The sequence below is a fragment of the Somniosus microcephalus genome, unplaced genomic scaffold, assembly GCF_052327205.1.
Source record: "Somniosus microcephalus isolate GS21.2 unplaced genomic scaffold, FLI_Smic_1.0 unresolved_chr4, whole genome shotgun sequence".
NCBI lineage: Eukaryota > Metazoa > Chordata > Chondrichthyes > Squaliformes > Somniosidae > Somniosus > Somniosus microcephalus.
In genome coordinates, this window is record NW_028225182.1 from 44,688,357 (window position 1) to 44,705,831 (window position 17,475).

A 17,475-nucleotide genomic window follows, 5' to 3' on the forward strand; every position below is an offset into this window, starting at 1 on the left:
CTTCTACAGGAAGATGAAGGAGAATGGCGACCAGTGGCGTATGCATCACGCTCCATGACGGCTACAGAGTGCCGGTATGCGCAAATAGAGAAGGAGTGCCTGGGCTTGGTATTTGGGTGTGAAAAATTTCATACCTACCATCTATGGTCTTCCCAAGGTTATCCTAGAAATGGACCATAAGCCACTGCTAGGGATCGCAAAGAAGAATCTGTGTGACATGTCACCACGGATACAACGCCTAATGATGAGACTTCAACGTTACGATTTTGAGCTAACGTATGTGCCAGGGATACAAATGTTCACTGCAGACACACTATCCAGGGCTGCGCCTTACACCACACAAAACAGTGAATCAGAAGAGGATGTGGCTCTTCATGTGGATATGGCCTACGCAGCATTGTCCGCCACACAGGAACAGCTATCTGTGATAGTCACAGAGACATCAAAGGACCCAGTCCTGAGTAAAGTAATGAGAAATCTTCAAGAGGGCTGGAAGAAAGGGTCATGTAAACAATATTATCACATTCAGTCTGAGCTCTCTGTGGTCAATGGACTACTGCTTAAGTGTGACAGGATAGTAGTGCCCACCTCTATGCGACGAGAAATGCTCGACAGGATACATGAAGGGCACCTGGGTGCAGAAAAGTCAAAAAGGAGAGCACGTGAGGCACTCTACTGGCCAAACATGAACTCTGATATTGACCAGTTGATCAGCGAGTGTGCTACATGTCAGGAGTATCACTACAAGCAAACAAGAAAACCCCTCATTACCACAGAGCTCCCATCACAACCTTGGGAAAAGGTCAGAACTGATATATTTCACTATGAAGGAAAAGACTATTTGTTAGTTATTGATTATTATTCCAATTATCCGGAGATGGCTCTCTTGTCCAGTACCACATCAAGAGCTGTGATTACTCACCTGAAGTCAATCTTTGCCAGGCAGGGCATCCCTCTAACCCTGGTCTCTGATAATGGCCCTCCCTATGCCAGTCATGAGTTTCAGTCATTTGCTTCAGAGTATGAGTTTAATCATGTAACCTCCAGTCCGCTCTATCCTCAGGCTAATGGAAAAGCGGAGAAGGGGGTACAGATTGTGAAAAGACTATTAAAGAAAGCAGCACACAGCAACACTGACCCATAGCTGGCCCTGATGTCGTACAAGTGGCAAGTCTCCAGCTGAGCTCTTACTGGGTCGAAAAATTCATACACGACTTCCCAGTTATGTCACACCTGACCACAGAGATGAGGTGTGGGCAGACAAGGCTTGGAAACTACAATAGAAACAAAAAACACTTCATGACCGCACAGCCACTATACTAGTGCCTCTACAGGAGAAAGATATAGTCCGCATTGAAGGGCCTGAGTCATGGCCTAAAAGAGCCACCGTTCTACAACAGGTCGCCCCCAGGTCATACAGTGTCATGACAGAGAACGGCAATGTGTTTCGCAGAAACAGGAGGCACCTACTGAAAACCACAGAGACCTTTCAGCCTCAGGGGGACAGAGAGGATGACGAGATGAGGGAAATGCCACAAAGAGACGAGATGAGAGAAATGCCACAAAATGACGAAGGACACAGTAGTGATAATGTGACAAGGGACCTGTGTGGTACAGACATGAACTTAAGGGATACAACTGGGGTGGTTCAGCAAACACCCGTTCAGCCACGCAGGTCACAGTGCACCAGAAAGCCTGTAGTTAAACTTGACCTGTAGACAGGGATTGATAAGACTGTAATCAGTTAATGGACTCCTGGGTGTGGGTAAGTTTTATACCTACCTGCAATTAGTTCAACGGTGTAGTTACACTGACTGTTTCTATATGATGTTAACAAGTGTTCTATGTGTTATGTTATGTTATGTTGTTACTGTGTTATGTCTTCATTGAAGGGGGAGGATGTACGGATAACCGTAGCTGTCGTAAAGACAGCGGGGTTTGATTGACAGCTGGTTGACGGCTGACGTCATATCCGGGGGCGGGGTCCGACGCCATCTTGGCCATGCTTGAGGTACTGTACTACGAGACACAGAGTCAGGACTGAATAAATGGCACTCCACTACAACTGCTTGGGAGACTCATAATTACGTTATTAAGATAACATTACACATCCTTCTTCAGATAAGGCGACCAAAACTGCACACAATACTCAAGATGTGGTCTCAACAAGGCCCTGTATAACTGTAGCAAGACATCCTTGTTCTTGTACTCAAACCCTCTCGCTACGAAGGCCAACATGCCATTTGCCTTCTTAACCGCCTGCTGCACTTGCATGCTTACCTTCAGCGACTTGTGCACAAGGACACCCAGGTCTCGTTGCACTTCCCCTTCTCCCAATCTATTGCCATTCAGATAATAATCTACCTTCCTATTTTTGCCACCAAAGTGGATAACCTCACATTTATCCGCATTATATTGCATCTGTCAGGCTTTTGCCCAATCACCCAACCTGTCCAAATCATCCTGGAGTTTCTCGGCATCTTCCTCACAGCACACACGCCCACCCAGCTTTGTGTCGTCTGCAAACTTGGAGATATTATATCTAGTTCACTCGTCTAGATCAGTAATAAATATTGTGAATAGCTGGGGTCCTAGCACTGATCCCTGCGGTACCCCACTAGTCAATGCCTGCCACTCGGAAAAAGACCCGTTTATTCCAACTCTTTGCTATCTGTCTGCCAACCAGTTCTCTATCCAAGTCAATACCTTGCCCCCAATCCCATGTGCCTTAACTTTACATGCTAATCTCTTATGTGGGACCTTATCAAAAGCCTTCTGAAAGTCCAAATACACCACATCCACTGGTTCTCCCTTATCTATTTTACCAGTTACATCCTCAAAAAAATTCCAGTAGATTAGTCAAGCACGATTTACCTTTTGTAAATCCATGTTGACTTTGTCCAACCCTGTCACTGTTTTCCAAGTGCTCTGCTATTACATCTTTTATAATGGACTCTAGCATTTTCCCCACTACCGATTTCAGGCTTACCGGTCTGTAATTCCCCGTTTTCTCTCTACCATCTTTTTTGAATAGTGGGGTAACATTAGCTACCCTCAAATCCATGGGTACTGTTTCAGATTCCATCGAATGTTGGAAGATGATCAGCAATGCATCTACTATTTCTAGGGTCACTTCCTTAAGTACCCTAGGATGTAGATTATCAGGCCCTGGGGATTTATCGGCCTTCAATCCCATCAATTTCACTAACACCATTTCCCTACAAATACTGATTTCTTTCAGTTCCTCCCTTTCATCAGACCCTATGTTCCCCGACATCTCTGGGAGGTTATTTGTGTCCTCCTTTGTGAAGACAGAACCAAAGTATGTATTTAATTGGTCTGCCATTTCCTTGTTTCCCATGATAAATTCCCCTGATTCTGACTGCAAGGGACCTACGCTTGACTTCACCAATCTTTTTCTCTTCACATATCTGTCTAGACGATGCTTAACGCCCAGGCAGTAAAAGACAATGGCCCGGAATTTGCAGTCAGCGGCGAAGCAAAGGCACTCGCCGCTGGCTCCGAAGAAAGCCGCCCACAGAGATCACAGTGACGAGAAAGTTGCCCTTTTTCAACGTGCAAGAGATTTCAGATGCTCGATAGTGGGGATTCCCTAAGGCAATCCGCTGTGACATCAACAAGCTGTCTAAGCAAGCCAATCACAGTGCATAATTCTCACAGGCAAGGAAGCCAGGAAATGAGAACCTGCTTTTATCCTGACTTTTTTTTAAATTGTTACAGAGAGCAAAGCAAAGATTGGGACTCTCACATCAGGAGCAAGGTAAACCTGACATAATCATGAACAAACTTTTATAAAATATAAAACTTCTTTTTTCTTAATTTCTTAAAAATTGTAATTTTTTATCATAATGGAGAAATTTGACACTTCACAAAAATGAAAATTAGTTTTTCAGGGCCATAATGTTTGTCCAGCAGTCACTACACTGTCAAAAACCCAGTCGCACCTAATCCAACAAGGTCTAACTTTCAATGGGGTGTTCAACAGCGGTATTACCACAGAAAAGCCCAAGTTTTCACCAGTTTCACTGATTGCCGGCTGTGCTGGGTGCACAGCACAGCACAGCAAGTGTCCAAGCAGTGAATGCCTGACCGCAACCTCCGGATCTCCATGTTTAGATGCGCGCGCGCTACATCCTGAAGTTGCAGTCAGTTTCAGAGGGGTAATGACGGCGAACACTGACAGTTTGCCATTATGACCCACTGCAAATTCTGGCCCAATAATCCACCCCAGATTGTACACCAGAACCCACGACAACAGTGACAGAATGCTTATACTCTGAACATTCCCTGACCCCGTTGTTGTGGGACGAGGATAATGCACACACTCCCTTTGCCCTATTGGTGTAGTCATGGGCACAGAATCTTTATACTCTGAACATTCCCTGATCCGATCGCTGTGCGATAAGAACAGAACAAAGTCTGGAATGAGGAAAGTCCATTCAGCCCATCAAACCAGCTTCTGCAGTCTAACTTATCATCGACTCTACCCCAGCCGTTTAATCTTCTGAGGGAAAATTCTCCATTAATACATCATGACCCCCCCAATACAATCCAACAAAGCTCCAGCTCTAGATCCCCTCCAGCTCTAGTAGTTGAAGAGTTGTCCTACCTTGGCAGCAGGCACTTTAGAAGGATGGGATTGATCGGTAGGATCTGAAATATAATAACAGACAGCACGTTAGAGACCTGTTCTATCATCCATCCTCTTGCAGTTCATATTACACTAATGCAGTTACTTCTTCCACTTTCTGCTAGTTCTTCCCCCTCTACACTTTGGTAAGAAAAATAAAAAAGCAAATTATTATTTAAATGGAGAGAGATTACAAAATGCTACAGTACAGAGGGACCTGGGGGTCCTTGTGCATGAAACACAAAAGTTAGCATGCAGGTACAGCAAGTAATCAGGAAGGCAAATGGAATGTCGGCCTTTATTGCAAAGGGGTTGGAGTATAAAAGCAGGGAAGTTCTGCTACAACTGTACAGGGTGTTGGTGAGACTACACCTTGAGTACTGTGTACAGTTTTGATCTCCTTATTTAAGGAAGGATATACTTGCATTGGAGGCAGTTCAGAGACGATTCACTTGGTTAATTCCAGAGATGAGGGGGTTGACTTATGAAGAAAGGTTGAGCAGGCTGGGCCTATACTCATTGGAATTGAGAAGAATGAAAGGTGATCTTATTGAAACATATAAGATACTGAGGGGGCTCAACAAGGTAGATGCAGAGAAGATGTTTCCCCTCATGGGGGAATCTAGAACTAGGGGGCATAGTTTCAGAATAAAGGGTCGCCCTTTAACACTGAGATGAGGAGGAATTTCTTCTCTCACAGGTTGGTGAATCTGTGGAATTCTCTGCCCCAGAGAGCCGTGGAGGCTGAGTCATTGAATATATTTAAGGTGGAGATAGACAGATTTTTGAACAATAAGGGAGTGAAGGGTTATGGGGATCTGCCATGATCTCATTAAATGGCGGAGCAGGCTCGAGGGGCCAAATGGCCGACTCCTGCTCCTATTTCTGATGTTCTTATGTGCACTTCTTGTACTGCAGGCATGCAGTTGCATGGATGCCCCACAGGATCTTGCCCAAAATGGCCAAGTGGGAGGCTAGACTGCATCTCACTGTCACCTGACCTCTACCATCGAGAAAGATAAAAAATCAGCAATGTCATGGGAACATCACATATAATCGTATATAATATATTCACAGAAGTGTAATACCCAGTAACGCACGGTGTGGTATTATATATAATATATACAGGAGCGTTATACCCAGTAACACACAGTGTGTTATTATATAATATATACAGGAGCGTTATACACAGTAACACACAGTGTGTTATTATATAATATATATAGGAGCGTTATACCCAGTAACACACAGTGTGTTATTATATAATATACTAGCTGGGGGGCCCGGCGTTGCCAAGGCTTTTTTGTAAAATGGCAGTTTACAGGGCCGCGCGGTTTACGGCCAGCCACTGCTGCTCCCCCGCTCTGTGTCTCGGGCCAAGCGGTCGTCAGGCCTGGACCGAGTGACCCCAACTCACCTCCCGCTCCGGCGGGCCACCACAGCTGCCCCGCTCACTGTTGAGTAAAAGCAGTGAAAAAAATGGTGGCTACATTTCGGGAGGCTGCAGGATTAGGTCCTGCCCACACACAGAATGAACCACCCCCCGTGATGCACCGATTGGTCAACCATCAGGTCACTGAACTGTAGGATTGGTCAACCATCACGTCACTCAACGCTAATGAGCGGTAGGATTGGTCAACCGCTAATGAGCGGATTTTTGAAAGTTTTTTGTATACTGTCCGAACAATTTTTGTCTGACCAAAAAGTAAATATGCCTATGAGACTCCCCTAATCATAAGCTTTCTTTTGATATAACATATGTGTAGGTACGCTGTATAACTTTTGAGTGTATAGCGGACAGACAGACAAACAGACATACAGACAGACATACAGACAGACATACAGACAGACAGACATACAGACAGACATACAGATGGACAGATCCTTTTATATATATAGATAGATACAGGAGCATTATACCCAGTAACACACGGTGTGTTATTATTTTATATATATAATAATAATATATATATAGGAGCGTTATACCCAGTAACACACGGTGTGTTATTATATAATATACTAGCTGGCGTGCCCGGTGGTGCCGAGGATTTTTTGAGGGCATGTTGTTGTTGGAAGAGAGAGAGAGAGAGACTGGGGGGAGAAGAGAGAGACTGGGGGGGAGAGAGCGAAAGAGAGAGAGACTGGGGGGAAGAGAGAGAAAGAGAGAGAGACTGGGGGGAAGAGAGAGAGAGAGAGAGAGACTGGGGGGAAGAGAGAGAGAGAGAGACTGGGGGAAGAGAGAGACGGGGGAGTGAGAGAGAGACTGGGGGGAGAAGAGAGAGATGGGGGAGAAGAGAGAGACGGGGGGAAGAGAGAGACGGGGAAGAGAGAGAGAGAGAGACTGGGGGAGAAGAGAGAGAGGGGGGGAAGAGAGAGAGAGAGACTGGGGGGAAGAGAGAGACGGGGGAGTGAGAGAGAGACTGGGGGGAGAAGAGAGAGATGGGGGGAGAAGAGAGAGACGGGGGGAAGAGAGAGACGGGGGGAAGAGAGAGAGAGAGAGACTGGGGGGAGAAGAGAGAGAGGGGGGGAAGAGAGAGAGAGAGACTGCTGGATTTAGTTCGGGATTAGCCTGGAGAGAGAGGGGGGGAAGGAACGCCTCAGGCCTGGCCCGATGGACCACTGCGAAGGAAGGAAGGAAGGAAGACGGCGAGCTCTCCCTCCCTCTCCCACCCCCTCACTCTTTCCCTCCCTCACCCTCTCTCTCTCCCCTGTCTCTCCCTGCTTTACTCTCTCTCCCTCCCTCCCCTCTCCCTCTCTCTCCCTCCTTACCCCTCTCCTCTCCCTCCTCTCCCTCCCCCTCTCCTCTCCCTCCCTCTCCTCTCCCTCCCCCTGGAAATCTATATTTCATATCATTTAATCCCCATCTGTGTCATTTCTGGCATTGCCTCCTGTGGTTAATGTGTCAATACTAATGAATCAACAATTTCCTCACCTCCATGACCATTTTAATACCTTGAAACATTTTTGGTTAAAACTTTGTATAACATGCACTTTACAACCTCACCAATTTTTATTAAAAAAGGGGTCCTCACCTTTCACTTTGCTCTATCAGAAACAACAATGGCCCCACCCACGCCCCCCATGATGCAGCGCACTCCCCCTGTAGGATTGGTCAACCTTCACGTCACTCAACGCTAATGAGCGGTAGGATTGGTCAACCGCTAATGAGGGGATTTTTGAGGATTTTTGAACGTTTTTTGTATACTGTCCGAACAATTTTTGTCTAACCAAAAAGTAAATACGCCTATTAGAATCCCTCAAAGCTTTGTTTTGATATAACATGCATGTAGGTATGTTCTATAACTTTTGAGTGTATAGCGGACAGACAGGCAAACAGACAGACAGACAGACAAACCAAGTGGTTTATATATATAGAGACAAACCAACCGGTTTATATATATAATACAGGAGTGTTATAGCCAGTAACACACTGTGTGTTATTATATATAACATATAAAGGAGCATTATACCCAGTAACACACAGTGTGTTATTATATAATATATACAGGAGCGTTATACCCGGTAACACACGGTGTGTTATTATATAATATACTAGCTGGGGGTGCCCAGCGGTGCCAAGGGTTTTTTGAGGGCATGTTGTTGTTGGAAGAGAGAGAGAGTGCGACTGGGGGGGAAGAGAGCGCGCGACTGGGGGGAAGAGAGAGAGCGAGAGACTGGGGGGAAGAGAGAGAGCGAGAGACTGGGGGGAAGAGAGAGAGCGAGAGACTGGGGGGAAGAGAGAGAGCAAGAGACTGGGGGGAAGAGAGAGAGCGAGAAACTGGGGGGAAGAGAGAGTGAGAGACTGGGGGGAAGAGCGAGAGCGAGATACTGGGGGGAAGAGAGAGATCGAGAGACTGGGGAAGAGAGAGAGCGAGAGGCTGGGGGGAAGAGAGAGAGCGAGAGACTGGGGGGAAGAGAGAGCGAGAGACTGGGGGGAAGAGAGAGAGCGAGAGACTGGGGAAAGAGAGAGAGCGAGAGACTGGGGGAAGAGAGAGAGCGAGAGACTGGGGGGAAAAGAGAGCGCGACTGGGAGGAAGGGGAAGGGGAGGAAGGGGAAGGGGAAGGGGGAGGAAGGGGGAGAGGGAAGGGGGGAGGGAAGGGGGGGAGGGAAGGGGGGGAGGGAAGGGGGGAGGGAAGGGGGGAGGGAAGGGGACGGTGTGTTATTATATAATATATACAGGAGCGTCATACCCAGTAACGCACAGTGTGTTATTATATAATATATACAGGAGTGTTATACCCAGTAACACACGGTGTGTTATTATATAATAAATACAGGAACGTTATACCCAGTAACACACGGTGTGTTATTATATAATATATACAGGAGCGTTATACCCAGTAACACACGGTGTGTTATCTATATATATAAAATATGGTATGTCTCTCTGTCTCTCTGTCTGCCTGTCTGTCCGGCTATACAATCAAACGTTATAGAGTGTACCTACACATGTGTTATATCAAAAGAAAGCTCATCATTAGGGGACTCTTGTAGGTGTATTTACTTTTTGGTCGGTGTGTGTGTGGGCGGGACTAATCGTTTTCATCTCAGGAATCTGTCAGCCATTATACAGCAGCCAGGGCACCTAAAAACTTTGGTAAACTAGGTCAGTTTCTTTTTTAAAAAAAATAAGATTTACCAAAAATGTTTTATAAGTACTTTAACTTTCATCTTTGAAGGTATTAAAAGCTAGAAATGTTTAGGTAAAAAACCGGGCAAAACGGGCCTAGGCTTCTCCAACTGCGACAGCCCAAATCCAGTCCCAGGCTCCCGGCCCACACATCCACCAGGCCCAAAAAAGCCCTGGAAACTGCCGACAACCCAAATCCAGTCCCAGGCTCCCAGCCCACACATCCACCAGCCCCAAAATTGCCCTGCAACGCGGGGCTCCCCTGCTAGTATAATATATACAGGAGTGTTATACCCGGTAACACACAGCGTGTTATATAATATATACACAGGAGCTTTATATACAGTAACATTTTGGGGGTTTAGCAGTATATTGACATTCCAGTACCATACTGGCTGGTATCATTGCTCTCTGAGTTATCCAAGGCAGCTTATCCAACACAGTTTTTAACTTTCAATTCAGTTACCTTTGCACTAACAAGTATTTTAACACCTTGCAAACTCATTGTACCTTTTTGGCACTGATCCATGTTCTTGGACTGAGAATCACTTAGAGCTGGAATACTGTGGAAAAGTGAGAACAAAGAGAGCATGAGATTACGTACAGGATCAATGCGGCACATAATGAGTTCAGTTATATATACAGGAGTGTTATACCCAGTAACACACGGTGTGTTATTATATAATATATACAGGAGCGTTATACCCAGTAACACGCGGTGTGTTATTATTTAATATAATATATACATATAAGAAAATAAGAACATAAGAAGTAGGAGCAGGAGTAGGCCATATGGAACCTCGGGCCTGCTCCGCCATTCAATAGGATCATGGCTGATCCGAACCTAGACTCACGTCCACTTCCCTGCCTGCTCCCTGTAACCCCTAATTCCCTTCTCAGCTAGGAAACTGTCTATCTCCGTTTTAAATTTATTTAATGTCGCAGCTTCCACAGCTCTGTGAGGTAGCAAATTCCATAGATTTACTACCCTCTGAGTGAAGAAGTTTCTCCTCACCTCAGTTTTGAAAGGGCAGCCACTTATTCAAAGATTATGCCCCCTAGTTCTAGTCTCACCCATCAGTGGAAACATCCTCCCCGCATCGACCCGATCAAGCCCCCTCACAATCTTATATGTTTCGATAAGATCGCCTCTCATTCTTCTGAATTCTAATGAGTAGAGGCCCAACCTACTCAACCTTTCCTCATAAGTCAACCCCCTCATCTCCGGAATCAACCGAGTGAACCTTGTCTGAACTGCCTCGAGAGCAAGTATATCTTTTCTTAAATATGGAAACCAAAACTGTATGCAGTATTCCAGGTGTGGCCTCACCAGTACCCTGTATAACTGAAGCAAGACTTCCCTGCTTTTATACTCCATCTCCCTTGCAATAAAAGCCAAGATTCCATTGGCCTTCCTGATCACCTGCTGTACCTGCATACTAACCTTCTGTGTTTCATGCACCAGGACCCCCAGATCCCTTTATACTGTAGCACTTTGCAGTTTCTCTCCATTTAGATAATAACTTGCTCTTTGATTTTTTCTGCCAAAGTGCATAACCTCACACTTTCCAACATTATATTCCATCTGCCAAATTTCTGGCCACTCACTTTGCCTGTCTATGTCCTTTTGCAGGTTTTTTATGTCCTCCTCACTCACTGCTTTCCCTCCCATCTTTGTATTGTCGGCAAACTTGGATACGTTGCACTCGGTCCCTTCCTCCAAATCGTTAATATAGATTGCAAAGAGTTGGGGTCTCAGCACTGACCCCTGCGGAACACCACTAGTCACTGATTGCCAACCCGAGAATGAACCATTTATCCCAACTCACTGTTTTCTGTTAGATAGCCAATCTTCCACCCATGCCAGTATATTACCCCCAATCCTGTGATTTTTTATCTTGTGCAGTAATCTTTTGTGTGACACCTTGTCAAATGCCTTTTGGAAGCCCAAATACACCACATCCACAGGTTCCCCTTTATCCACCCTATTTGTTACGTCCTCAAAGAATTCGAGCAAATTGGTCAAACATGACTTCCCCTTCATAAAACCATGCTGACTCTGTCCGATTAAATTATGATTATCCAAATGTCCTGTTACTACTTCCTTAATAATGGACTCCAACATTTTATCAACCACAGATGTTAGGCTAACTGGTCTATAGTTTCCAGCCTTTTGTCTACTTCCCTTTTTAAATAAGGGCGTTACATTAGCAGTTTTCCAATCTGCTGGGACCTTTCCTGAATCCAGGGAGTTTTGGAAAATTACCACTGACGCATCCACAATCCCTACCACTACTTCTCTCAAGACCCTAGGATGTAAGCCATCAGGTCCAGGGGATTTATCCGCCTTTAGTCCCATTATCTTACCGAGTACCACCTCCTTAGTGATTTTAATCGTGTTTAGCTCCTCCCCCCCCTATAGCCCCCTGTTTGTCCAGTGTTGGGATATTTTTAGTGTCCTCTACTGTAAAGACTGATACAAAATATTTGTTCAGCATTTTTGCCATCTCCATGTTCCCCACCACTAATTTCCCGGTCTCGTCCTCTAAGAGACCAACATTCACTTTAGCCACCCTTTTTCTTTTTATAAATGACAAAATTGCAAAAATTGTTTATACCAATCTGGCATAAAAGGAAATCTAAAAAGGTGACTCAACCGTGGATAACAGGGGAAATTAGAGACAGCATAAAATCCAAAGATAGGGCGTATAAAATAGCCAAAAAAAGCGCCAGAGCGGAAGATTGGGAACAGTTTAAGATAGAGCAAAGGAGGGCAAAGGGCATAATCAAGAGGGGCAAAATAGCTTACGAAAACAAGCTGGCGGAAAATATAAAAACTAACTCCAAAAGCTTTTATAAGTATATCAAAAGGAAAAGACTGGTGAAAACCAAAGTTGGTCCATTGCAGTCAGATACGGGGGAATATATAATGGGAAATAAGGAAATGGCAGATCAACTAAATGCATACTTTGGGTCAGTCTTTACGAAGGAAGACACAAAAAACCTCCCTGGGATATCGGGAAAAATAGGGACATTGGCAAAGGAGGAACTGACGCAAATCAATATCTCTAAGGATATGGTGTTAAGGAAGCTAAAGGGATTGAAGGTGGACAAATCCCCAGGGCCTGATAACATGCATCCTAGGGTACTGAAGGAGGTGGCCCTAGAGATAGCGGATGCACTAAGGATGATTTTTCAGAATTCATTAGACTCGGGAACAGTGCCGATGGATTGGAGGGTAGCTAACGTTACCCCACTATTCAAAAAGGGGGGTAGGGAAAAAGCAGGTAATTACAGACCTGTAAGCCTTACATCAGTTGTGGGCAAAATGCTGGAGTCCATCATTAAGGATGAAATAGCGGAGCACTTAGCAAATGGGGACAGGATAGGACAGAGTCAACATGGATTTACAAAGGGTAAATCGTGCTTGACTAATCTATTGGAATTTTTTGAGGGAGTAACTGGTAGAATAGATGGGGGAGAGCCAGTAGATGTGGTGTACCTGGACTTCCAAAAGGCCTTCGATAAGGTCCCACATAAAAGATTAGCATGGAAAATTGAGGCTCATGGGATAAAGGGGAAAGTTTTGGCGTGGATAGGGAACTGGCTGTCAGATAGAAAACAGAGAGTTGGAATAAACGGCTCATTTTCTGAATGGCAGGCAGTAACAAGTGGGGTACCACAGGGATCTGTCCTGGGCCCCCAGCTGTTCACAATTTACATTAATGACCTGGATCAGGGAGTCGGATGCAGCATTTCCAAATTTGCAGACGACACTAAACTAGGAGGGGGGGTGGGCTCAGAGGAAGAGACCAGGAAGCTCCAGAGCGATTTGGACAGACTGGGCGATTGGGCGGATAAATGGCAGATGCACTATAATGTGGACAAGTGCGAAGTTATCCACCTTGGGTGCAGGAACGGGAGGGCAAATTATTATTTAAATGGCAATAGATTGGGAGAGGGGGAAGTACAGAGAGACCTGGGTGTTCTTGTACACCAGTCACTGAAGGCGAGCATGCAGGTGCAACAGGCGGTCAAGAAGGCAAACGGTATGCTGGCCTTCATAGCAAAAGGGTTAGAATACAGGAACAGGGATACCTTGCTGCAGCTGTACAGGGCACTGGTGAGACCACACCTCGAGTACTGTGTACAGTTTTGGTCGCCTCATCTGAGGAAGGATGTTCTTGCCATGGAGGGGGTGCAGCGGCGATTCACCAGGCTGATACCAGGAATGGCGGGAATGACCTATGAGGAGAGACTATGTAGTTTAGGGATGTACACACTGGAGTTTAGAAGATTGAGAGGGGACCTCATAGAAGTGTATAAAATTCTGACAGGTCTAGACAGACTGGATGCAGAAGGAATGTTTCCCTTGGCGGGTGAGAACAGAACTAGAGGACATAATTTAAGGATAAGGGCTAAACCATTTAGGACAGAGATGAGGGGGAATTTCTTCACTCAGAGAGTGGTGAACCTGTGGAACTCATTGCCACAGAGGGCAGTGTATGCCAGCTCATTAAATATATTTAAGAGGGAATTAGATATATTTCTACGGGCAAAAGGGGTTAAGGGTTACGGAGAGAAGGCGGGGACGGGATACTGAATTAAAGGATCAGCCATGATCTCATTAAATGGCGGAGCAGGCACGAAGGGCCGAATGGCCTACTCCTGCTCCTATCTTCTATGTATCTATGTATATACAGGAGTGTAATACCCAGTAACACACGGTGTGTTATTATATAATATATACAGGAGTGTTATACCCAATAACACACGGTGTGTTATTATACACTATATACAGGAGCGTTATACCCACATAGAGTACACGGTGTGTTATTAATCTGTACTTACTGTTCCACGGCCTCTTGCCTGATGTTCTCTGTAGATGAGAGACAGGGTTAGACAGAGTAAGTATAGAGGCATTGACAGAGTCAGACAGAGTAAGTACAGAGGCAGTGATGATCATAGAAATCTCTGGCTGGGTCAGCACCAAGGTTGTGAAAGCTGTATTACACTCTGGAGTGAGTGGAGAGGCCATTATTGGCTTGTTCACCTTGCGCTATCGGTTTGTTGGTTGCTTGTGTGATCTCGCAGGGCCTGGTTTATAGGCACTGGGGGCCTGTTACTGTTAGTGGGGAGAATCTGTCACAATATTTGGCAAGGGCAGCCCACCCCACTGCCAGCGTCCTTATGCCTACGAGTGGTTCCCTGCTGCAGTCCCGAAATTGGCAACACTGCAACTTTAGGGGCTATATTGTCCAATAAGAACATAAGAAATATGAGCAGGAGTCAGCCATTCAGCCCCTCGAGCCTGCTCCGCCATTCAATAAGATCATGGCTGATCATCGACCTCAACTCCACTTTCCCGCCCGATCCCCATATCCCTCAATTCCCCTCGAGTCCAAACATCTATCGATCTCAGACTTGAATATGCTCAAAGACTCAGCATCCACAGCCCTCTGGGGCAGAGAATTCCAAAGGTTCACAACCCTCAGTGAAGAAATTCCTCCTCATCTCAGTATTAAATGGCCAACCCTGTATCCTGAGACTATGCCCCCTAGTTCTAGACTCTCCAGCCAGGGGAAACAACCTCTCAGCATCTACGCTGTCAATCCCCTTCAGAATCTTGTATGTTTCAATGGGATCACCTCTCATTCTTCTAAACTCCAGCGAGTATAGGCCCAATATTGTGACATTTTCTTCCCACTAACAGTAACAGACCCCCAGTGCCTAAAACCAGGCCCTGCGAGATCACACAAGATTGGATGGGAAAGCAAGTTGTGCAGAGGACTCAAAGAACCTGTAAAGGGATATAGAGACAGACTAAGTGAGTGGGCAACCATTTGGCAGATGGAGTAAAATATGGGAAAGTGGGAGGTTATACACTTGGGCAGGAAACATAAAAAAGCAAATTATTATTTAAATGGCGAGAGATTACAAAATGCGACAGTTCAGAGGGACCTGGGGGCCCTTGTGCATGAAACACAAAAAGTTAGCATGCAGGTACAGCAAGTAATCAAAAAGGCAAATGGAATGTTGGCCTTTATTGCAAGGGGGTTGGAGTATAAAAGCAGGGAAGTCCTGCTACAACTGGGATACTTGCCTTCATTAGCCGAGGCATAGAATATAAGAGCAGGGAGGTTATGATGGAGCTGTACAAAATGCTGGTGAGGCCACAGCTGGAGTACTGTGTGCAGTTCTGGTCGCCTCACTATAGGAAGGATGTGATTGCTTTGGAGAGGGTGCAGAGAAGATTCACCAGGATGTTACCTGGGATGGAGCGCCTCAGCTATGAAGAGAGGCTGGACAGGCTGGGGTTGTTTTCCTTGGAGCAAAGAAGGCTGAGGGGGGACCTGATTGAGGTGTACAAAATGATGAGGGGCATAGATAGGGTAGATAGAAAGGAACTTTTCCCCTTAGTAGGGGGGTCAATAACAAGGGGGCATAGATTCAGGGTAAGGGGCAGGAGATTTAGAGGGGATTTGAGGAGGAACTTCTTCACCCAGAGGGCGGTTGGAATGTGGAACTCAATGCCTGAAAGGATGGTAGAGGCAGGAACCCTCACAACATTCAAGAAGCATTTGGATGAGCACTTGAAATGCCATTGCATACAAGGCTATGGACCAAATGCTGGAAAATGGGATTAGGCTGGACAGGGATGGATGGGCGGCGCAGACACGATGGGCCGAAGGGCCTCTTTCTGTGCTGTAAAACTCTATGACTCTATGATGAACTGTACAGGGCGCTGGTGAGACCACACCTTGAGTACTGCGTACAGTTTTGGTCTCCTTATTTAGGGAAGGATATACTTGCATTGGAGGCAGTGCAGAGACGATTCACTAGGTTAATTCCAGAGATGAGGGGGTTGACTTATGAGGAATTTAGAAAAATGAGAGGTGATCTTATCGAAACATATAAGATACTGAGGGGGCTCGACAGGGTAGATGTAGAGAGGATTTTTCCCCTCGTGGGGAAATCTAGAACTCGGGGGCACAGTCTCAGAATAAAGGGTCGCCCTTTTAGAACTGAGATGAGGAGGAATTTCTTCTCTCAGAGGGTCGTAAATCTGTGGAATGTAGGAAACGCGGCAGCCAATTTGCGCACAGCAAGCTCCCACAAACAGCAGCGAAATAAATGACCAGATAATCTGCTTTAGTGAAATAACAGCAGAAAATGCTGGAGAGGCTCAGCAGGCCAGGCAGCATCGGTGGAGAGAGAAACAGAGTTAACGTTTCAGGTCAAAGACCCTTCGTCAGAACTGGAAAAAAAGCGGGAAATGGAAAGCAAGTTTAGGGGCTGGGAAAAGGGGGAGGGGATGAAAGAACAAAAGGGGCGGTCAGTGCTAGGTTAGAAAGCAGGAGAGATTAAGAGACATTGAGAGATATTAAGAGATATTCAAGGCAAGGGGAGGTGGTAAATGGGACAGGTTAAGGAACAAAGGATGGCTCTAGATGAAGTGTAAATTGCGCTGGCAGAATGAAGGACAGCTGCCATGTGGGGGAGAAGAAAAGAAGGCCAAACAAAAAGTGTGGATTAAAAGAGAATATATATACACAGGAAACTTTTTTTTATCCGGCACCGACGGGACCGATGTGGTGCCGGTTCATCAAAAATTTCGGATCACCGAGCGCTATAGTAAAAGATACGAGAGCTGAGAGCTCCGTATAAAGCAACAAACCCTGTTGCTTAGCAACAGGTTCAGAACAATGGCCACAAGTTCCAAGCATCTCTGTAGCTTAGCAACAGCTGCAGCCACACCCATTGCATAGCAACAGATCGAGGAAGGCAAGTAATAAAACTTACCTGAACCTACTCCTGAATTTTGCCGGTTAACCGAGATTTCCGGTTATTTAGGTGCCGGTAAATCGAAAATTTCCTGTATGTGATAGGGGTCGAGGTTATGATCTGAAATTGTTGAACTCTGTGTTGAGTCCAGAAGGCTGTAGAGTGCCTAATCGAAAGATGAGGTGCTGTTCCTCGAGCTTACACTGAGCTTCCGTGGAACAATGCAAGAGGCCGCGGACGGTGAGGTCAGAGTGGGAGTGGGGCGGTATTTTAGTGATGTTGGTTGAGGGATAAATATTGGCCCAGGACACCAGGGAGAACTCCTTCGAAATAGTGCAGTGGGATCTTTTACGTCCACCTGAGAGGGCAGACGGGGCCTCAGCTTATCGTCTCACCTGAAAGACGGCA

The 17,475-nt window shown here is 45.8% G+C and overlaps 1 protein-coding gene across 1 annotated transcript in view; it reads right to left on the bottom strand.

Moving 5' to 3' along the window:
- LOC147090661 (paired immunoglobulin-like type 2 receptor alpha) overlaps positions 1 to 17,475 on the bottom strand; it is a 49,398-nt gene that overhangs the window by 13,094 nt on the left and 18,829 nt on the right. Inside the window, exons 2-4 of the mRNA XM_085977435.1 lie at positions 14,134 to 14,161; positions 9,793 to 9,845; positions 4,631 to 4,674 (exon numbers count right to left, since the gene is read on the bottom strand). Of these exons, the coding sequence (XP_085833561.1) occupies positions 4,631 to 4,674; positions 9,793 to 9,845; positions 14,134 to 14,161 (125 nt within the window). The remainder of the gene's footprint in view (positions 1 to 4,630; positions 4,675 to 9,792; positions 9,846 to 14,133; positions 14,162 to 17,475) is intronic.